The sequence below is a fragment of the Dipodomys merriami genome, unplaced genomic scaffold, assembly GCF_024711535.1.
Source record: "Dipodomys merriami isolate MVZ:Mamm:240054 unplaced genomic scaffold, mDipMer1.0.p SCAF_12, whole genome shotgun sequence".
Taxonomy (NCBI): domain Eukaryota; kingdom Metazoa; phylum Chordata; class Mammalia; order Rodentia; family Heteromyidae; genus Dipodomys; species Dipodomys merriami.
Window position 1 is genome coordinate 38897879 of NW_027202493.1, and position 22073 is coordinate 38919951.

Here is a 22073-nt window from a genome sequence, read left to right on the forward strand (position 1 = left end):
CTTAGTCTGCTTCTCCAGTGCTGGAAGGCTTGGGGCTCTGAGGACAAAGAGAAAGTAGATACTGTTCTCAGCTCAGCTGCTGAGAAGAATTGACCAGAAACTTGTGGAGACATGGTTAAGGAGCAGATTTGGGAGCCAGAGTATCTGTGGCTCCTGGCTGTGAGATTTGGGGAAGTTGCCTAGCCTCTCTGTGCCTTTGCTTCTCCCTTGTAAAAGAGGCCTGATGATGATGTCTCCTTCATGGGGTTTATCAGAGATTAAACAAATCCAGCTAGTTACAGTGTTTAGAGTAGTTCACAGTAACAGTTCAGCCAATGCCAGCTGCTGATGGCTTTTGCTTTTTCTTCTGAATTGTGACCTTTCTATTTTACTCTTCCTGCCATAGCTAGGACAATGGCCATTCAACACCAGCTTTTTGTTTTTTTCTGTTGAGAAGGCAGCTCCTGATCTTTTTACCTGGGCCTGAGACCACATTCTCCTGATTTCTGCCTCCCAAGTAGCTAGGATTACAGACATGAGGCACTGTGCCTGGCTTACCATTGTCTTTTCTATTTCTAATAGAATAAATTATTAAGTTGATTCATAAATTATTGAGTAAATCCTGGTCAGCATCCTAGAAGCCTACTGGCTTCTACTTCCAGGGTCCAGCATGAGCCATTTTAAATGTCTTAAACAAATTCAACTTTAAAAGTAAAATCTATACTTTTTTTTTTTCTGGTACTGGAGCTTGAACTCAGGATCAGGCTTTACTCCCTTAGCTTTTTTTCTCAAGGCTGACACCCTACCACTTGATCCACAACTCCACTTCTGTTTTTTTGGTGGTTAATTGAAGCTAAGAGTCTCATGATCTTTCCTGCCAGGCTGGGTTTGAACCATGATCATCAGAGCTCAGCCTCCTGAGTAGCTAGGGTTACAGGTATTTGCCACCAGCATCCACAGTTATAGATTGCTTGCTTAACCTATGCCAGAGCCCATTGTAAGCTTTCTTTGAGTCGATTCCCTATGCTCCCAAGAAGCATTATCTAATCATCGTCACCTAATCATTGTCACCCTCTTAGAAATAAAAGTAGGCAGGGAGGAATCCAGTGTCAAGGCTAAGATCCAGCAGTGAGGCTGCATTGAAGCCAGTCGGTGGCTGAGGATTGTAGTGGGTAATGGCAAGTATGGCTCCTGCTTGGAGCTAAGGGGAGGTTCATTCTATCAGTTCTTCCCAGAAAGCATCCTCCAAGTGTAGGCGACCTTCTCCTATTGAGAGTATACTGAGAGATACTGCACTGTATCTCATTTAATCTCAAGTTCTCACTGGAGCCCGTGACTACTTCCATTTGTTAGACAAAGACCCTGAGGATCCAGGAAGCTGATCCACAGCCCAGCATCCCCAGCCAGGAAGTGGTGGAACTGGACAGGTTTTCTTTGGCAGAAGGCAATGCCCCTGCCACTAGGGCACAGCTGTGTCCACATGACAGGAGTTGGTACAACTCTTAATTAGACACCTCCAGTCTCAATATAGCCTCGGCTGTGCCTCCCTGTGGGATGCTACTAACCACCAGTTCGGGTCTCTTCTTCCTGCAGGAGGTGACCCCGCTTCCTCCCACCCCTTGGGTGGGCCTGCTGGAGTTCTGCCCAATGGGCATGGACTCTGGAACCCATCCCACATCCCCCCTCCCAAAACAGTCAGACTTGCTTCTGGGAGGAGGAGGGAAAGTGGACACTTGTTCAACCATCTGCATTCCTTCTTTTATCCAGCATCTCTTTAAAAGATTTTTTTGTCATTTCTTAGGTATAAAAATAACGTGCATGTCATAAAAAATTTGAAGTCTAAAAATGCATAAGTAAAAAAAATCTTCCTCTAGCTAGGCACTCGTGTCTTATGCCTGTAATCTATCTAGTTAGGGAAACGGAGAGCTGGAGGATGGAGGTTCGAAGCCAGCATAGGTACAAAAATCCATAACACTCCATGTCCAAAGTAACCAGCATAAAGCCAGCTGGAGGTGTGGCTCAAATGATAGAGCACTACCTGAGCAAGCAAGCCATGCAAATGTGAGGCCCTGAGTCCTGAGTTCCAGCCCTAGCATCTTCCTCCACATCCCCCACATCAAAAATGACTAGATGTTCAGAACACAATTGTACCCTTCTAGACTTGTGTGCATGTGTGCATATACATATGTAGTCACACACACACACAAAACCAAAAGGACTTTACATACACACCTGTGGTTTTCTACAGCTTATCATCTTTCCAGGTCAGCTTGGATCTAGTTACCATGTTCATTTTCATGGATGCTTAGTATCTAGCCTCTTGCTTTCTCTCCCTTTAATTTTTCAGTCATCCATGCAAGTCTTTATCAATGGATGGCTGATTTAAGCTTTTTCAAAGTTTTTTTTAACTTATATTCTAAACCATCTTTCCACTCCAGTCTTTAAACTCTTAGGAAACCTATGTATAAGGTCAATTACTCACTCCAGAATTCCACTCGAGAAACGGTTATTGTGCACCAATTATGTGCCACGTGCTAAAGAGTCCGTCATAAGTTAAACAAATGAAATTCTTGCCTGTCTAGGATTGCATTTCAGAGGTTACAGTTAATAAGCAGCAAAGTAAGTCAGATAGTGGTAAGTTTTAAGGAGAGGGTTGGAAGGGGAAAGGGATTCCTGGGTCACATGGGATAGTTGGGAGGGCCTCTTTCATGTCATCTAATTAGAACAGAAGCCAGCAGGATGTAAAGTTATACATCACTGGTAGCTGGGAAGATCTTCCAGGCACCAAGTACAAGGGCTCTGAGGAAGGTTTAGTGTGTTTGAGGAAGGGCAAGGCCAATGTGGCTGGAGTCAAGTAGGCTAGGAGGAGAGTGGTAGAAGATGGGGCCAGAGATCATCCCATTATGGGACCAGATGAGAAATGGTCCTTCGTGTTGAGGACTTTGGATTTTACTCTGCTTTGCACTTATTAAAGGATTTGGAACCGAGAAGAGATGTGATCAGCTTTGCAACATAGAAGCTCTGCTCTGGTTGCTATGATTGGGGACAAGGTCAAGAGCAAAAGAGGAGGCAGAGGCAGGAGGATCAGGTCCAAGGCCATCCGTGGTGAAAATATGAGACCTCAGCCTAAGAGACAATGTAAAAAAGCAAAAGTACTGCAGGCATGGTTCAAGGGGAAGACTCTGAATTCAATCCCCGGAAGGAAGCAGAGGGTGGGAGGGAGGAAGGAAGGAGAGAGAAAAAGAGAAAATGCTAGAAATAATAACTTTCCGTGATTATGGTTAATAAAAAGATCAATATAGGATTTTTCAAAAATGTGATCTCATTCAGCGATATTGTAGAGTACCACAATTATTAAGATGTTTCTAAATGTAAATGTATTTAAACGGACATATTTAGGAAAGAAAAGAAGAGGGAGGGGCTATAAACTAAGCTAGGTAAGGAGAGAAGGAAGCGGGCAGAAGGGGTGTTGTAGCTAAGTGCACTGAAGGCCTCAGTGAAAATTGTTACAGGCCCGGTGCAGACATCTGTAATCACAGCTGGCTGCTCTGGAAACAAGGAGAATCACAGTTCAAGGCCAGCCTAGACAACAAGTTACCTGGTGATATGCTTCAGTAACCACATCTATTTGGGAGGCATAGCTAGGAGGTTTAGCTGTCCATGAGCTCTGGCCTGTCCCAGCTGGAAAGCCCCCGGGCTCAGAATGGAAGCACCCATACCTCACAGCTCAAAGCGACTATTTACCTAAAGCCCCTGCTGATAGGAACAGCAGTCTGGGGTTCACTCAGGTCCCTGGCACCTGCACAGGGCGCCCCCTAGCTGCAAAGCCAGGGTACTCACTGAGGTAGTCAAAGGTCCAAGGCTCTTCCCCCAATCTTGTACACAAACTGGCTGAGGTTGCTCTGGTCTCAGCATAAAAATGCAGGGCTTAAGTGTTTTAACTATGTCATCTTTCATACACGTCTTACCCCCCCTCATTCTAAACACTTGTCTATAATCCTAGCCTCTCAGGAGGCTGAAATCTGAGGATCACAGTTTGACACCAATCCTGGGGCATGCAAGTTAGTGAGACTCTTACCTCCAGTGAACCAGCAAAATAGCCAGAAGTGAAGCAGAGGCTCAAATAGTAGAGCACTAGCCTTGAGTGAAAAGGCCAAGGACCAGCACCCAGGCCTAAGAACACACACACACACACACACACACACACACACACACACACACACACGACACTGTGGTTTACATTGGCCCTGGTCTTCTGTGTATGTTGTGGTGGGAACAATGGTAGAGCAATGCATTCTCAGCAGGGGCCGTCTTGGGAACAGTGCTGACTGAGGTAGAGAATAGTTAGCCCTCACCCCCATGGCGACCTGCCTGGAGTAAGGCTGGCAGTGGTCACGTGGCTGGTGCTGGCCAGGGAAGGGCTGTCGTAGGCATAGACTGGGGAGCCCAGTAACCTTTTTCCTCCTCTGGCTTTTCCCAGATCATTCTGAACTTCACGTCCATGGACCTGTACCGCAGCCGCCTGTGTTGGTATGACTATGTGGAGGTGCGTGATGGCTTCTGGCGGAAGGCGCCCCTCCGAGGTAAGGGACACCGGTCTCCTGCTTCCTTTTAGAATAGCTTGTGTCATGCTCTTCATCCAGGGGATATTCTGTGGGACATACAGCTGTGGGGCCCAGGAGTCCTGGTGGAGTTAGTTCGGGCTAGTTCCAACACGAGCAGCATGCCTTTGTGCAAGTCTCACCCTGACATCAGGGTCCTCAGCGCTGGCTTCTGGGCCTCTCTCAGAGCAGGTTGTCACTCTGCAGGTGATGGAGTCATAAGAGCTGACAGTGTGCAGGCCATTCTGCACATCCCATTGCTCTAGGCTCTCCCCCCTCACTGGCCCAGTCCAGAGACTGTTTTCTCCATCTGCAAGTTCGGCTTTAGGGCATCCACTGTACAGTCTGGGTCTAAGTGATTTTTTTATTAATCCATCGGGTAGGCTGTTAACTCACTTCGAAGGTTATGTATAAAGCGATGCCTGAGCTTGTTTGCACAGGATACTTTGTCCCTTGCAATGTGTGCAAAAACCTACCACGTGACACAGAAGGCACTTTATCCAGCATAGAATTAGAGCAGAGTGAGTCTGACATTGCCACAGGCCATCTGCGTGAAGCCTGAGGAGCTGTGTGATTCCGTCTCCCATCTGGACATAGTCCTAAGAGGCTCAGGACTGGCCCTTGGCCTCAGCAGGAAGCCTGGCTGGGCGGGAAGTGGCCTGACACCACTCTCACACCCTCTCTCTTTCTCCCCTAGTTTCTCATTCCCAAAGAGTGCTCATTAGTCACCCACAGCAGTATCATTACAACACTTCCTCTGCAGCCGTATTAGGTCTCTTTGGAGTCCCTCTCCTCCCCCCCCATAACTAACATTCTTAGGCCAGTATCCTCTGTCCCTCCCAGAAGTTGAGAAATACACAATCTTACTAGGAACACACAAATCATCCACGGTCAATTTTTGACTGCAAAGAATTCCCCAGATGGCCAGCCTCACCCCTTAGGTTGACTTTATTTCTAACCCAGTTCTGCGATCCTGGGGTTTATGTGATGTCCTGGGACTTGCCCTGATTTTGGATCAATAAAGGTGACCCAGTGATAGCCTGTTTTAACATGCAGGAAAAGCTGTTTCTTTATGGCTATTTCTTAGCATGGGTACCAAAGAAGGAAAGGTCAGTAATGATGGCAATATGTTTTTTGAGGCTCAGGTTGTCCTCAAAGTCCTGATCCTCCTATATCAGCCTCCTAAGTGCTAGGCTTATATGTATGCATTTTCATGTCCAGGCTGGAAATATGCTCTTTAAAAAGGTAAACATCCTCAGATGTTCTGAGGATCCACCTTTCCTTTCATGAACAAAAGTGTGTCCTGCCGGGCGCTGGTGGCTCACGCCTATAATCCTAGCTACTCAGGAGGCTGAGATCTGAGGTTCAAAGCCAGCCCGGGCAGGAGAGACCGTGAGACTCCTATCTCCAATAAACCACCAGAAAACCGGAAGTGGCGCTGTAGCTCAAGTGGTAGAGTGCTCGCCTTGAGCTGAAGAGCTGAGGGACAGTGCTCAGGCCCAGAGTTCAAGCCCCACGACCGACAAAAAAAAAATTAAAAAAAAAAAAAAAGTGTGTCCTATCCCCCAAGCGGTCTCTCCGACTCTTCAAAACAAAGCTGGAAGCCAACTGGCCGCTGTGTAGCGTAGGGATACAGGGCAGCTGCAAACCAGAGCCCTGGACCCCTAGAAAGCAAGGGCTTCTTAGGATGTCATGGAATCTCAGGGCTCTTCTGTTCACAATGTCTGCAGGCCGATTCTGTGGGGGTAAACTACCTGAGCCCATCGTCTCCACCGACAGCCGCCTCTGGGTTGAATTCCGCAGCAGCAGCAATTGGGTTGGAAAAGGTTTCTTTGCTGTCTATGAAGGTACTGAGGAGGGGGAGGGGTCCCTGAGCATCCTAGCACCACTCAGAGCTGGCCTTGGAGGGGCACAGCTGTGGGTCCTCCAGGAAAGAAGCAGAGGGATGGATGGGATTTTCGTGTGGGTGCTAGGGAGTGGAGGAATGTGGGAAGGACTGGAGTGGACAGGGGGCACCCAGGCAGGGCAGAACTTGCTGACCGACCACCTTTCCCACCTCACCCTATGCCCCCAAAGCCATCTGTGGGGGTGATGTGAAAAAGGATAACGGCCATATCCAGTCACCCAATTACCCAGACGACTACCGGCCCAGCAAAGTCTGTATCTGGCGGATCCAGGTGTCTGAGGGCTTCCACGTGGGCCTCACGTTCCAGTCCTTTGAGGTAGTCAGAGACGCTGTGATCTGACTCTTAAATGCCCCTGGGTGTTCTCTGGGACAGCCCCCGCCCCCTCCCCTTTCTGCAGGCTCCAGAGGACTGGGGCCTTGGTGGCCAGAACTCCTCCACTGATAGAGCCCCTGACCCCTAGATCGAGCGCCATGACAGCTGTGCCTACGACTACCTGGAAGTCCGAGACGGACACAGTGAGAGCAGCAACCTCATCGGCCGCTACTGTGGCTATGAGAAGCCCGATGACATCAAAAGTACATCGAGCCGCCTCTGGCTCAAGTTCGTCTCTGATGGATCCATTAACAAAGCTGGCTTTGCAGTCAACTTTTTCAAAGGTGCCTCCTCTTCATCCCCATCCCCTTCTGTGGCCAACCTATCTCCTTCATTCCTTCGTCAGTCACTCATTCAACCTGGAGACCCCATGACAGGTGCAAATACCAGGAAAGATGTCAGGACCCTGCTCTTCAGGAGCTGAGGGCAATGTGGGGAGAAAAGGGCTACCCCATGAGGAGCAGAGGCCAGCGATGATCAGGAAGAAGCAAGGGCGTGTGACGTTTTTAATCAGTATGACCTGGATCAGGTGTTCCCCACCCCCACCCCAAGCCTCAGTTTCTGGTGTTAGCTGTCCCCAGTGCAGGCTTCATGGAGAGACGGAAGAGAAATGAGAGGATAGTGCTTCAGCACCAGGATTAGCACACGCGGCACCAGGAAAGCCAGGTGCCAGTGTCTCACACCTGTAATCCTAGCTTCTTAGGAGGCTGAGATCTGAGGATTGTAGTTCAAAGCCAGCCTCCAAAGGACTCCTTTTTTTCCAGTTAACCACCAAAAGGCCAGAAGTAGAAGTGGTAGAGCGCTAGCCTTGAGCAAAAACCCAAGGGACAATACTCAAGCCCTGAGTTCTAGCCTCAGTACAGAGACAAGACAAATAGATAACTGTTTTTTAAGAAGCAGCAGGAAGTGGGGGTAGCTGCCAGCCAGCTTAGAAGGAAGACCCTGTGGGGTCTCCTTGTAGGGTTTTAAGCAGCCATTGTGGGTCAGATTACTTTGACTAGAGCAGACAAATGTGACTTTCAGCTGACTCGGCCCTGGAATAGGTTTGGGCAGCCTCCCCTGGGCTTGACCCCTGAGGAGAGGGGAGAAGGAAGAGCCTGGCCTAGCCTGACCCCTTTTCCTTCCCGGCAGAGGTGGATGAGTGCTCGCGGCCCAACCGCGGGGGCTGTGAGCAGCGGTGCCTGAACACCTTGGGCAGCTACAAGTGCAGTTGTGACCCTGGGTACGAGCTGGCCCCAGACAAGCGCCGCTGTGAGGGTAAGTGTCCCAGACCCTTGGGACCCCTTCCCTGTGCCCTTGGACTGCCAGCTTCTTGAACAAGCTGAGGGATTTCCTAGTGCTTGAACTGAGGGCCTGAGTGCTGTCCCTTAGCTTCTTCACACAAGGTTGGTGCTCTACTACTTGAGCTCCACTTGCTACTTTTGTTTTTCCTTTGGTTGCTAATAGGAGTTCAGTCTCATGGACTTTCCTGCCCAGGCTGACTCCAAACCTTGATCCTTAGATCTTAGCCTCCTGAGTAGCCAAGATTACAGGTGTGAGCCACTGATGCCTAGCTTTAGTTTCACACTTCTGTTCATGTCTCTCTTGAGTTGGTGATTGATGTCACCGCCCTCCAGAGGGTCACCATCTACAGTGTTCCTGGATGGACACTGAGTCTCAGCCTCTCTCCATTCATGTCCCTCAGGTTCTGGTTACAGCATTCTAGCTAATAGCTCCAGCATGAGTTGATCTTGTCTGGCCCATGAGCAGCCCCTCTGTGCACCTCCCTGGATTACTCAGCCATTCCGCTTTCCCAGAATCCCTCCCTGCCCTCCTCTCCTCGGCAGTTCCCTAGTCTATTCTCTAGCACTGATGTAGAAATAGCCACACATGCCTGGCGCTGGTGGCTCATGCCTGTAATCCTAGCTACACAGGAGGCTGAGATCTGAGGATCACTGTTCAAAGTCAGCCCCGAGCTGGAAAGTCCTTGAGACTCTTATCTCCAGTAAACCACCAGAAAACTGGAAGTACACTGTGGCTCAAGTGGTAGCGCACTAGCCTTGAGCTGAAGAGCTGAGGGACAGCGCCCAGGCCCAGAGTTCAAGCCCCACATCTGACAAAAAAAAAAAAGCCACACGTGCCGCTCTTCTGCTCCTTTCCTCCCTCCTCGAGGCTCACCTCCTCCCACCTCACCTCCTTCTATGTGTCCAAAGCCTCTGGGCTATAGGACCCACAGACCCATGCCTCCTGACTGCGTCTGCCTCAGGCCTCAGGCCCCTCTGTAAAACACCAACTCCTGGCAGATGATGTTACTTCCTTGTTGCCCGTCCCCCCTTCCCCCAGCTGCCTGCGGTGGGTTCCTCACCAAGCTCAATGGCTCCATCACCAGCCCAGGCTGGCCCAAGGAATACCCTCCTAACAAAAACTGCATCTGGCAATTGGTGGCACCCACCCAGTACCGCATCTCCCTGCAGTTCGACTTCTTCGAGACAGAGGGCAATGATGTAAGTACCCCTGGAGACTAAGCTGGGCTGGAAGGTGTGGGGTGCCAGGGCTTGGCTCAGTAACTGCCTTCTAACATCTGGAAAAGGCTCAGGCAGAAAGGCTCTGAGAACACGGAGAAGGAGACTTGACTGCTCCCAATGCAGAGAGGCTTAGAAGGTCTGGGAGAGCCTTGAAGAGCGTCAGACCTTGAGTCAAATGCCTGGGGAGTGAGGAAGGGCTTGAGGCTTTGTGTTTGTCCAGGAATATCTGATGGTGGCAGGAGGGAGAGAAGAGGAAGAGCAGCAGCTAACAGATGGCTAAAGGATCTTCAGACTAGAAGTTTCGGGGGGTGGGTGTAGTCAGGAGAGGCTTCTTGGAGGAGGCAGCCAGGGCTGGCCTCTTCTGCAGGTATGCAAGTACGACTTCGTGGAGGTGCGCAGTGGACTCACAGCGGACTCCAAGCTGCATGGCAAGTTTTGTGGCTCCGAGAAGCCAGAGGTCATCACCTCCCAGTACAACAACATGCGTGTGGAGTTCAAATCCGACAACACCGTATCCAAAAAGGGCTTCAAGGCCCACTTCTTCTCAGGTAACCCCAGACTTCCCAGCTCCCAGCCCTGCCTCCCTCAGAGGATGGGACTCCCACACCCCCTCCCCTGTATTCCCCAGCTCCTTTGGTGCCTGCCCTGTCCACTGCTGTCTCCACCAGCAGGCCAGCCCCTGGCTATCCAGATCCCATTTTCTGAGTCCCGTGGGCCCCAGTGGGTCTGGGCGTGGGGAAGGGTAGAACGTACGCATCCGCAGTGAAGGCAGAGTGTGTTCCAGGTACCAGAAGCCTGCACGCCAAGGCCCTAGAGAGGGCAAGCCCTGGAACAGCGAGTTCAGTTTGGCTGAGAACAAGGGGTGGATGGAGAAGAAGAGGGTGTTTGCCTTGGACTGTGTAGGACAGATTATCTGGCAGTAACCGGACTTCTAATCAGACCCTGTACAAGCCAAATGGGTTCATACCGGGCCTTCTGAAAGGAGACGTCGCCTCCCCTCCTATACCAGCCTCCCATTGGGTGTAGGATTTGAATCCTTTTGGCTTATATCAACTGAGACCCGCCCCACGTGACACTTGGGCTGTAGTCTTTTGGCCTCATCTGGCCCTTTAAGGCCCCTGTCCGGGTGGTCTAATTGATCATCCAAGCCCCACTTTCTAGCCTGTTGGAGCCAGACCTCTGGGGTCCCAGGAGATCTTTCCCCTGCTGTAGGAATCTGGAGGTCTTTGGCTTACCTAGGCTCTGAGGCAACTGGAGGCCTCCAGAGGCAAAAGGGCCCAGACCCAGGCAAGGAAGGGCAAGAGCTCCCTGCAGTGGAGCATGGAGAGAGCAGGAAGCTGGTGGGCTGGTGGAAGCAGGTGCTTTGTGGTGGAATGGCCCAGGGACCCATCCTGACCACTCCTGGGGTGGGGGTGGGGGCAGGCGTAAGCAGGCAGGAAGCAGGAAGCCCACGGCCGCATTCATACCACCTCCCTTCTCCCCCGCTTGAGCAGGCTCCTGCACCCACCCTTGCCTGCCCACCCTGGTGCCATGCACCTGCCCCTCTGTACTAGTTCCTTGCTTGGCAATGCCAGCCCCTGCTCTGCTTCAAGTGCTCAATTGAGCTTCTGCCCACCCCCAGGCTCTGGCCACTGCTTGCTGAGATCCTCCCCTGTAACACAATCCCTTCCTTCCCTGGCCCACCTAGAAATCCTGGCAGGTGCTCACTGGAGAGCTGGGGTGAGGGGAGGTGACACCTGCTCAGGGTGGGTGCTCCCCAGGGCAACCATTACCTGCTTACTCTCGTCTCTTCTGCCTTTCTGTTACTCCAGTCTTAGAGGGGATGGGGCAACACTCACATCTGTCTGGAGTTACTGCCTTGTCTCCCCCCTCCGACTCCCGTATGACACTGCCCTTTCTACTCAACCCTCAACCCTGCACAAGACACACACACACACACACACACACACACACACACACACACACACACACACACACACACACACACACACACACACACACACACACACACACACACACACACACACACACACACACACACACACACACACACACACACTGCTCCATTGCAAAAGAAACCTGCAGAGGACCCGCACCGATGGGCATCAAGGTGCAGCCTCAGGGCCTGGGGCATCTGACTCTGGACCCCCAAGTGGGGGTCTATGTGGACTTTTGGGACACCCATCGAAGAGACCCTAAGCCAAGAAGAAGCAAGAGCCTGAAGACCTTCAGTCTGACCCCAGCACCTCCAGGGCATTTGGGCACTGTAGGGTGAGTGCCATCTCATTTGGGGGGCCCACACCCCCTCCCCTGCCCCTGTCCCTTCTGCAGTGTGTTTCACTGGTATCAAAGGGTGGCCCACTCCCACAGCTGCCAGAGCCCCCACCCGGATGCCAGGGCAGCTGCCCTCAGGCCCGACTCTCACTCATTCCTTCAACCATTCCCTTATCCATCCACTCATTCATCTGGTGAGCATTTATCTTAGCCCTATGTGTTGCATGTGTTTGGGGTACAAATATGAGGAAGGCATACAGCTCTGAGCAGAGACCCCCAGTGATGTCCTCAGGGAACCTCTGCACGGGTTGTAGGGCCCCCTAACCTCCACGTGCCGCAGGCTAGTGCAAAGGCAGCCTCCCAGAGCCCTTCGTCAGGAGCTCTTGGAAAGAGACATGGGCATTCCACTAATTTCCCTGTCTTCCCATGGACCACCTGGGCCTGGGCAGGAAAAGCTGGCCCTTCTGGGGGCTGGTTCTCCACCCTCGGGCTCCTCTCCTGAGGATGCCAGGAACAGAGCCCCTTGTCACAGACCCACCTGACCCACTGAATGCTAACTAGCACCCCAAATCTTGGGTGTCCACCCTCCCTGAAGGCCTGCCTCTAAGCCAAGCACACTGTCCCCCAAATGATCACATCACAGATAGACCTGAGACTGCGTGGCTGTGTTCTACATACACCTGTGACCATATGCATCTGTATCAGTGCACGTGTGTGTGTGTGTGTGTGTGTGTGTGTGTGTGTGTGTGTAAGGTACTCTGGGTATGAGTGGGCTGCCTGTGAGCCTGAGCTGTGCACATACGTGTATCTGTATCCCTGTCTGAGCTCCCAGGTGTCTTGTGAGTGCCTGCTTGTATGTTTCTACCTGTACATGTCTCCCACATGTATGGCAACAGATTTGTGTGTGGCTTCCTGTGTCTTTTCATCCGCATCCACGTGGTATATTGTATGTTTGTGTGGTATGGACACAGATCCCCATGTTTAGACAGCAGTACGTCATGCTTGGGGCCTCCTGGGAGCCAGGGTCTGGCTGTGTATGTGTGAGTTGTGTGTCCAGATCTAACACTCCACGTGCAGCCACCAGGATGAGAGGCCCTCTTCACACATGGCGCCCTTCAGCTGACAGCTCCTGGTCTCTCTTCCTTCCCAGTGTGCACACCTCAAAGCGAGCCGACCCTGCAGCCCTTCCTCCCGCCACAGCCCTGTCTCATCCCTGTGGCTGTGCCTTCTCCCCCCTGCTAACCCAGCCCTCCATGACCTGGCTGCGTGGACATGGCCATCCTGCATGTGTGTGTCCGCTGCCTTCCCACTCCCCCACCCTGCCCGCCGGACTCAAGGCCCTGGGTCTGATTTTCATGGCTGTCCTTCCCTGGTCCCTCCCTGCCTTCCACCCCCCACCCCCACCCCACCCCTGGGTCCCTTTTCTCCTTCTCTCTCTCTCGTTTCAGAAAAGAGGCCAACTCTGCAGCCCCCTCGGGGACGTCCCCACCAGGTCAAATTCCGTGTGCAGAAAAGAAACCGGACCCCCCAGTGAGGCCTGCAGGCCTCCAGGCCCTTCGTTACTCAGGAAGCTCACCTCGGACGGAGTGGGCTGGGGGCTTCGGAGCCCACCCACCCCTGCCTCCTCTCTGCCATTCCGGCCGCCTCCTCTGGCTGGACAGAACTGGTGCTCTCCTCTCCCCCTGTCCACCTCAGATGACAGGGGACCCTTCCCTTCCCCCTTCCCATTTTGATGGTGTCTGTGACATTTCCTGTTGTGAAGTAAAAGAGGGACCCCTGCGTCCTGCTCCTTTCTCTTGCAGTCTGCTTGTCCATGTGTCTGTTTTTCCACTTGTCCATCTGTCCAGTAAGCAGGTAATGGTAGAAGTCCCCTAGGCTGGCCAGTTCTGGTCCTTCAAATCCCCTTCCATCATTCCTGCCTCCTCTCCCCACAGCAGCGCCCGCCTGCCCCCCCTTCCCCCCTCCCTCACCCCGGCCACGGCCTTGACCTCCACTTCCCACAAGTCCTGTTGGCTGGTGCAGGCCTTGCACCGTCCCTCCCAGCGGGAGGATGCCCCGCTGGGCCACCTTCTTCCCCTCACAGACCTCGGCCAGACCTCTCTTGATCAGGCGCCAGCCCTCACGGACCCACCACCCTTGTTTGCTTCCCTAGATAAGGACGAGTGCTCCAAGGACAACGGGGGCTGCCAGCAAGACTGCGTCAACACATTTGGCAGCTATGAGTGCCAGTGTCGCAGCGGCTTCGTCCTCCACGACAACAAACATGACTGCAAGGAAGGTGAGGGCTACCTGGAGGCTAGGGCTGGGGCGGGGGGGCGGGGGGATCGCCAGGACTTCCCCGCGCCCTGCCTGGGCATCCACATGTGGAGAGCTTGGTGCTGGGGAATGGAAGGTCGGCAGTGCCATCTCTGTTGGCCTCCATTTACCCATGAGTGAGTGACCTCGGAAGTCATTCATGTCATCTCCCACCTGGTGCGCAGGGTCCCCTCCTCTTCAAGCAGTGTCCAGGCCACACATGCTGGTGGTCCCCACTTGTCCACGAAAGAGAGGAGCTCACAGCTGCCCTGAGGCTCTCTCTAGGCTCTGTTGGTGGTTAGTGCTTGTCAGAACCTCTGCCCAGTGCCCAGGGCCAGTGACTCATGCCTGGAATTCTGTAATCCTACTCAGGAGACTTGAGATCTGAGGATCCTGGTTTGAAGCTAGCCTGGGCAGGAAAGTCCCTGGGACTTTTTTTTTTTTTTTTAATCTTCAATGAACCAGCAAAAAGCCAGAAATAGAGCTATGGCTCAAGTCGTAGAGCATCAGTCTTGAGTGAAAAAGCTAAGGGACAGTGCCCAAGCCAAGTTCAAGCCCCACTATTGGCATGTGCGCACACGCACACACACACACACACACACACACACAACACAACAACAACAACCCTCAGTCCTACTCTTTCTGTGTCTCTTTTACAGTACTGGCGATTGAGCTCAGGGCCTTTTGCTTACTAGGCAGCCATTCTACCACTTGAACAACACCCCGAACCCTTTTCCTTTAGGTTTGTTGTTGTTTGTTTTTGAAATGTGGTCTTGTACTTTTGCCTGGGCCAGTTTTTGACTACAATTCTCCTATTTATGATTTCTATCTAGCTGGGCCAACAACCATACACCACGACTCCCAGCTTATTGGTTGAGACTGAGTCTTACTAACTCTTTGTCTGACTTGGCCTTGAGCTGTGATCCTCCTAGTTATCTTTCAGATAGCTAGGACTACAGGCATACAGTTGAGACTGTAGTTTAAGGAGAGGGCTGACAGTTTGGACAGTTGCTAAGAAGCTACGACATGGACCTTGTGAAAAGCAAATTAGTGGTTGGTGGTCCCAGCAAGTTTAACATCACAAATGTTTCCTTCCTTCCTTCCTTCCTTCCTTCCTTCCTTCCTTCCTTCCTTCCTTCCTTCCTTCCTTCCTTCCTTCCTTCCTCTCTCTCTCTTTCTTTCTTTCTCTCTCTCTCTCTCTCTTTCTTGTATTGGAGTTTGAACTTAGGACTTCGCTGTTGTTAGGCAGCTATTCTATAGCTTGAGCCATACCCTTAATCCTTCTTGGCTTTACTTATTTTTAGGATAGACTTTCAAGTTTTTGTCTGGGGCTGGCATTAGACTGTGATCCTCCTGCTTATATCTTATGAGGAGCTTGGGTGACAGGCAAACATCACCTTGTTGGTTGAAATGGGGGGTGTTTCAAGTTTTTTCTCTGGCTAACCTTGAATTGCTGTCCTTCTGATTTCTGTCTCTCAAGTAGCTGTGATTATAGGCATGCACCACTGTACCTGTCCCACAGATGGATTTCGAAGTGGAAGGAGAGCATAAAGGGCAAGCAGGCCAAAGAAACAGTCAGTGAGAAATATGGTGACCAGCCATGTAGTCCAGCTGCAGTGGTAGTCAGCCAAATCGGCTATGGGAGGAAGATGTCAGCCTTCCAGGTCTGTGGGCTCCATATCTGAATTTAGCCAACCTCAGATTGAAAATACAGTTAGGCCTATGATGGTTGCCTCTCTACTGAGCATGTCCAGACTTTTCTCCTGGTTGTTTTCCCTAAACAGTGCTATATATTGGCTATTAGGATTGCATATAAATAATCCAGAGATGATTTGAATTTCAAGGGAGGTTGATATAGCTTCTGTGCAAATACTGTGCCATTCCATATAAGCTGGTGGGGGGGAGGGGGTGGGTGCAGTCCTGGACCAAATCCCCTATGAAGCATTTGTACTGGTCCAGAAAGAACATAGAGGTCTCTCGAAAGTGGAAAGATGGCACCTGACTATGCTGGAGATGGGAGGTAGCCACAAAAGGGGTGAGGCAAAGGAGGAAGGGAGATCTGGACAGCAGAGCTGAGGTCAAGGGACATAGGCTGCTATGGGTGGGCCAGCTGCCTGTCAGACCGTGGCGGAAGCAGGGCTGGGGAGGACTAAGTCAGGTGGCGAAGTCTCCTATGTTTGTAGCTAAGTAGCACTGAGGATGGCAGCTTCAGGATTCACAGTTTCTCAGGCTCTATTGCTGGGGGAGTCGGGGAGGGAGACATTGGCAGTATGAAGATTTCTAGGCAGAGGTGATGTGGCCACATGACTACAAAGGAGCAAGAGCCTTACCCACAGGTGCTGCCTGGACCCTCACCCAGGGCTTCTGTAAGAACCAAGCAGCGAGGCTCTCCCCAGGCATAGATGATGAAAGGAAGAAGAAATGATGTTGGCCCTCAGTCCATTGTAGAAGTGGGGTAGAGAAAAGAAAACGGCTGGAAGGAAAGGCCCTCACTGAAGCATGGAGTCCCTGTTGGTCCCCATCCATCATTCATGTCCCCCACAGCCGGCTGTGACCACAAGGTGACATCCACCAGCGGTACCATCACCAGCCCCAACTGGCCTGACAAATATCCCAGCAAGAAGGAGTGCACATGGGCTATCTCCAGCACCCCTGGGCATCGGGTCAAACTGGTAAGATGCCCAAGCTGTTTGGGCACCCTGTTCCTCCATACTGGGGGAAGGGGGGGGCTGCTTCTGTCTCATCAAAGCCCTGCATGGGTCAGAGATGCTGGCTCCAGACCAGGTGGTCTAGCTGAGCCCGTGGATCTACCACCCCTGTGAGGACAAGGCCTCCTAGACATAGGGCCCCTTTTCTAGTAAACATCTGCCATTGCCTATTCTCAGGCCCTCCCTCACCATCATGTCCCCAGCAATGACCACTTTCATGGTTGTGTATGAGTTGGGGCCTATCAAGACTAGGTTTGCACCCCATCTCCACCTCAGGTGCCCTTGATGTAACCTCTGATCTGTCCTCCTCCCTGGTCCCTCCAGACCTTCGTGGAGATGGACATCGAGTCTCAGCCTGAGTGTGCTTACGATCACCTGGAGGTGTTCGACGGGCGTGACACCAAGGCACCGGTCCTTGGCCGCTTCTGTGGCAGCAAGAAGCCCGAGCCTGTCCTGGCCACAGGCAACCGCATGTTCCTGCGCTTCTACTCAGACAACTCGGTCCAGAGGAAGGGCTTCCAGGCTTCCCACTCCACAGGTGAGGCGCGCATCGCTCTCGCGCTGTTGCTGCTACTTGTTGTAGAGGCACCGCTGATGCTCATCTCTGAGTTTAGAAAAGGTTCATAAACAGTGGACAGACATCCCCTGTGGCCCTGGGAAGCAAGACAGTGGGCTCCATCCAAAGGAGCAGAGTGAGCACTGAAGGCCAGGGAAGGGACAGTCATGGGGAAGGGTGACATAAGTCTGAAAACAGCAATGCAGGGGAGACAGGCCAGGAAGGAATTCCCCCCAGTCCCCCCATTGGTTGCATATTTGGCATTGCATTGTCCCACTTATCCTCTCACCCCCCAGATGCACTGGCTCATTTATTCTACAGGTATTTATTAGCACAGAATATGTAAGAGGCTGCATTCTAAGTGTAAGTCACCAAAATGGAGCTAGCAGAGGCAATCCCAGGCCCGGAGGGGCTCTTTCCATATTCATCTGTGTATTCACCCACCACTTCCCCAGCAATTCCCACTCCAAAGACTGAGAGGTGCCTGGGAATGAAGAGAACAAAGGCCATCACCCCTGCTGACCCCAGGATAAGGCACGCATGGATAAAACACAATAGGAGAAGAAAGGCTGGGTGAGAGCAGGTGGAAGCCAGGCTCCCGCTTAGCTCAGGGTATATCCAGGTGACAGGGAGTCACTTAGTTTGGCCAGAGCAAGAAGTGTGACAACAGAAGTTAAGTGAAGACCCTGTGACTACAGAGAGGCTGGGATCCAGTCCTCAGAGGCCTGAATACAGACCCAATGTATCATTTGCCAGCTTTGCAGTCTTTTGGTGGGTCTGGAGTTAACGGTCAGATTTCCTCAGAACTGATAGCACCACACTTCTCCTCCTCCCCCTTAACTCCATCTTGACCAGGCATCCTGGCCCTCTCTCTCTTTTCCATGTCCTCCAGGGGATCTGAGCACTGGGTACAGGACATGCCAGGGCACCTGGTGGAGGTTGGCCACTGCTGACCCTGCCCTGTGTGCTCCTTCTTAATCTGGCCCAGCCCGAGGTCATAAGCCAGAGGCCAGAACTCCATCTGGCCAGACCTCCCTGTCTGGCTCACACAGTATTGTTTGTTTTGTTTTTGTTTTTCATTTGTGCCAATGCTTAAAAACTAGGAGTTTTCTCATAAAACCAAGAAGTACAGCTTCTCTCTTGAAAAGGTATGTTCTGGCAACACTGGGCCACATGCCTCTGTGACATCCCTCAGCTAGAGCACATGTCAGCTTGCACTGTGCCACCTTCCATCCGGGCACCCTACCCCAGAGCATCCGTAACCATCTCTCCAGAGAGGACACAGCAAAACGCCTGCTCTGGGCCAAGTCCTCACTCCCAGCCTGTCTGTCAATGGCCCAGGCTATGTGTGGCAGTGGTCAGGGGGAGTGGCCAATCCTGTTGTTCCTGCAGAGTGTGGAGGCCAGGTGCGGGCAGATGTGAAGACTAAGGACCTGTACTCTCACGCCCAATTTGGTGACAACAACTACCCTGGGGGTGTGGACTGCGAATGGGTCATCGTGGCTGAGGAGGGCTATGGCGTGGAGCTGGTGTTCCAGACCTTCGAGGTGGAGGAGGAGACTGACTGTGGTTACGACTACATGGAGCTCTTCGATGGTTATGACAGCACAGCTCCAAGACTGGGGCGTTACTGCGGCTCTGGGGTGAGCACCCCATTACCCTCTAATCCTTACTCCCCATCCTGAGACCCAGTGCCCTGGAGGTACCCTCGATGAGACCCAGGACACTGAGCCTGGTGGGTGCCCAGAAAGGCCACCCTATACTGGCCCATCCCCACCGAGGAGATCAGGGGCTTTTCTGGGCAACACAGGTTTCTGAAACCTCTGGTCCAGGCTCTGACCTGACCCATACCAGCTCTGGACCAGCTTGGCTGGGTTTGCGAAGATAGCTTGTGTCTGAGGAAGGGATGGAGTTTTCCCTTGTTCCCTCAGCTGTCCCTGGAGTGGAGGCACAGTTGGGACCAGAGCCAGTCTGAGCTGTCACTCACTAGACTAATAGACCCGTAAAAACCCTCATTTCTTTTCTATTGCTTTTTTTATTTTCTGGTACCTGGGCTTGAGCTCAGAGTCTTTGCTCATGGCTGGCACTTTACTACTTGAACCATGTCTCCAGATTTTTTTGCTGCTTGATTGGAAATGGAGGCTAACACATTTTTCTGTGAGATTGGCTTTTTGGTTCAGGCTGGCTTCCGACTGAGATCTTTAGCTAGGATTACAAGAGGACCACCCACACCACGCTAAAGCACCCTCATTTCTTACTCTGCCCCTCCCTGTCCTGTGAAAAGCCAGCTTGTTCCAAAGTCCCTGGGGGCCCTATAGAGGCTATGGGCACAGTCACCTTAGCAAGCTTGTAACAGAGGCCATGGGACTGCTCTGCGTTTCTTTTCCTCCCAACAAGAGCTATTTTTTTTCTCTCTCTCTCTCTCTCCTTGCCTCCCTTCTTCTTCCCCCCATGCTTTCTTCTTTGTTTTTAGAAATTCTACATTTAAAGAAATCTGTTATCTCCCCCACCTCTCTCTCTCTCTCTCTCTCTCTCTCTCTCTCTCTCTCTCTCTCTCACACACACACACACACACACACACACACACACACACACACACACGCTTGGATTCACACGCGTGCCCATTCGGAAGCAGCCTCTGACTCCCACCTCTCTCAAGGCTGTGCTCCAGAGCACCCTGGTGCCTGGGAAGGGTTAAGCCCAGGAAGGGTTAAGGAGTGGCAACAGCTGCTGGGCCCAGCATTGCTGGGGTCTCTCCTTAGGCATAGAGCTCCTTAGGAGCCTTGCCTGAACAGCAGGAGCTGGGCCAAGGTAAGCAGACAGTGAAAAGCTGGTACAAAACTCCAGCCCGCCCGCCAAGCTGCTCTGGCATCTGACTTCCAAGCTCACACCTCTTCCCACTTTGCCCCTTCCTCTGAGTCACACACCAAATGGAATGTCTCCAGGGTGATTCTTCCAGAGACTTCTTCAGCTGGAGCTAAGGGATGGGATGTGGGAAAGGTCCCTAAGGCTTTCACAAATGGTTCTTTCTATGCATGGAGGACTGGAGCATCCCTGTGGGGATGTAGAACCACTTTAGGAAGGGCATCACCTGGCATAGACCATGGTGGGATCCAGGATGGATGTGCATGGTGGGGACAGCAGAGTCTGGGGGAGATTGTCCTCTCCCTGTGGTTTACTCCACCACCTGGCAGGCCGAGGAGTGCTTTTCCACCTCCTCTGCAAGTCCAAGACTCCGGTCAGCCAGGATGCGGCCTCCACAGCGACCTCTGCTGTCGCTCACTCTTACCTTCATCCTCCAGCTGGTTTTTTCCCCAGCAACCTTTCAAGCTTGAAGAGCAGAGGGCTAGCAGGGTGCCCATGGCTCATATCTGTAATCCTAGCTACTTAGGAGGTGGAGATCTGAGGATCAAGGTTCAGAAACAGCCTGGGCAGGAAAGTCTGTGAGACTCTTATCTCCAATTAACAACCAGAAAACCGGAAGTGGTACTGTAGCTCAAGTGGTAGAGTGCTTGTCTTGAGCTGAAGAGCTCAGGGGCAGCGCCCATGCCCAGAGTTCAAGCCCCACAACTGGAAAAAAAAAAAAAAAGGAAGGTGACTCTGTACTTAAAACAATTTACTTCCCCTTGAGTATCCCATTAAACACCATTCAATCTTGTCCTTCTTTCCTGATACAGGGTCTTGCTATGTAGTCTCAGATGGCTAAAAACTCACTATGTAGCTTAGACTGGCCTCATGTTTCTCCTGCCTCTGCCCCAGAGTGCTGGGATTATGGGCATGTACCACCAGGCCTCTGCCCCAGAGTGCTGGGATTATGGGCATGTACCACCAGGCCTGGTAGACACTGCTTCATGGAGTTAGGAGATCTGGCCAAAGTAACAAAACCTCTTGCCTTCCTGTGAGCCTAGGATGTTGCAGGGGGAAGAGAGCAGTCCCAGCCTCTTCCCTCCACCTCATGCCTGTCTTTCTCTGCAGCCTCCTGAGGAGGTGTACTCTGCTGGAGATTCTGTCCTGGTGAAGTTCCACTCAGATGACACCATCACCAAGAAAGGATTCCACCTGCGGTACACGAGCACCAAGTTCCAGGACACACTCCACAGCAGGAAGTGACCACTGCCCTCTCGCGGGGACGGAAGTCTGGCTTCCCTCAGTCACCTAGACTGGACAGTGAGGGGGGCAGGCAGAGGTGACACACCGTCCCTTACCACCAGGCACCAGGACCTGCAGCGCTGATGGGCTGAGTGGGGCTGTCTTCAGGAGGTAGGGGTTGGACTTCACACATGCCACCTGTCTGCAGTCTCCCCACCAGAGTGAGGGGCCTAGGCCAGGGACCCAGAGCTTCTACTGAGACACTTGAAGTGACCATTTCTTCCCAAGCCCTGCCCGGTGGCAAGAGGACCTGTCAGTAGGACCCGGCTGCCATCCCTGCCGTCTTACACGCTGTATTGTGTATAGCCGGTGGCTGTAATCTTCATTGTAATGTACATTTCCTGCCCTGTCTCCAGCCTCATTTTGGTTTTATTTTGACCCCCTTCCCTGGTTTCCTGGGGCATGAGTGTCCATGCGTGTCCCCTGGGAGCCACAGTGGGAGATGGAGAGGAAGAGCTGGAGAAACAGGACAGGGCTGCTGCAGGCCCACGGCTGGTCAGCCACACCAGGGTGCACCAGCCAATAAACTGAAAGTGATACAGCTCACAGCCCGTGCCAGATGCTGTCTGGGACAGGGGGACGGGGAGACGCCTTCCAGATGTGCAGGCTTGCTGGGTGTCTGAGGCCAGGACGCGGCAGAACACCTGGCTTTGCTGGCTGCCATTCTCCCACAATTCCAGGATGCCTAAGGGTGTGATTTCACACTTGGGCTGTAGGCCTCTCTCTCT

At 52.3% G+C, this 22073-nt stretch overlaps 1 protein-coding gene across 2 annotated transcripts in view; it reads left to right on the forward strand.

Moving 5' to 3' along the window:
- Positions 1-21696, forward strand: part of Bmp1 (bone morphogenetic protein 1) — a 43717-nt gene extending 22021 nt beyond the window's left edge. For both annotated transcript variants that reach the window (XM_070016605.1, XM_070016606.1), the window contains exons 9-20: positions 4460-4562; positions 6311-6427; positions 6657-6802; positions 6948-7143; positions 7991-8116; positions 9182-9342; positions 9731-9911; positions 13790-13915; positions 16477-16604; positions 16965-17178; positions 18589-18839; positions 21172-21696. In XM_070016605.1, coding sequence (XP_069872706.1) covers positions 4460-4562; positions 6311-6427; positions 6657-6802; positions 6948-7143; positions 7991-8116; positions 9182-9342; positions 9731-9911; positions 13790-13915; positions 16477-16604; positions 16965-17178; positions 18589-18839; positions 21172-21306 — 1884 coding nt within the window. In that variant the 3' untranslated portion in view covers positions 21307-21696. The remainder of the gene's footprint in view (positions 1-4459; positions 4563-6310; positions 6428-6656; positions 6803-6947; positions 7144-7990; positions 8117-9181; positions 9343-9730; positions 9912-13789; positions 13916-16476; positions 16605-16964; positions 17179-18588; positions 18840-21171) is intronic.
- The last annotated feature ends 377 nt before the right edge of the window (positions 21697-22073 follow it).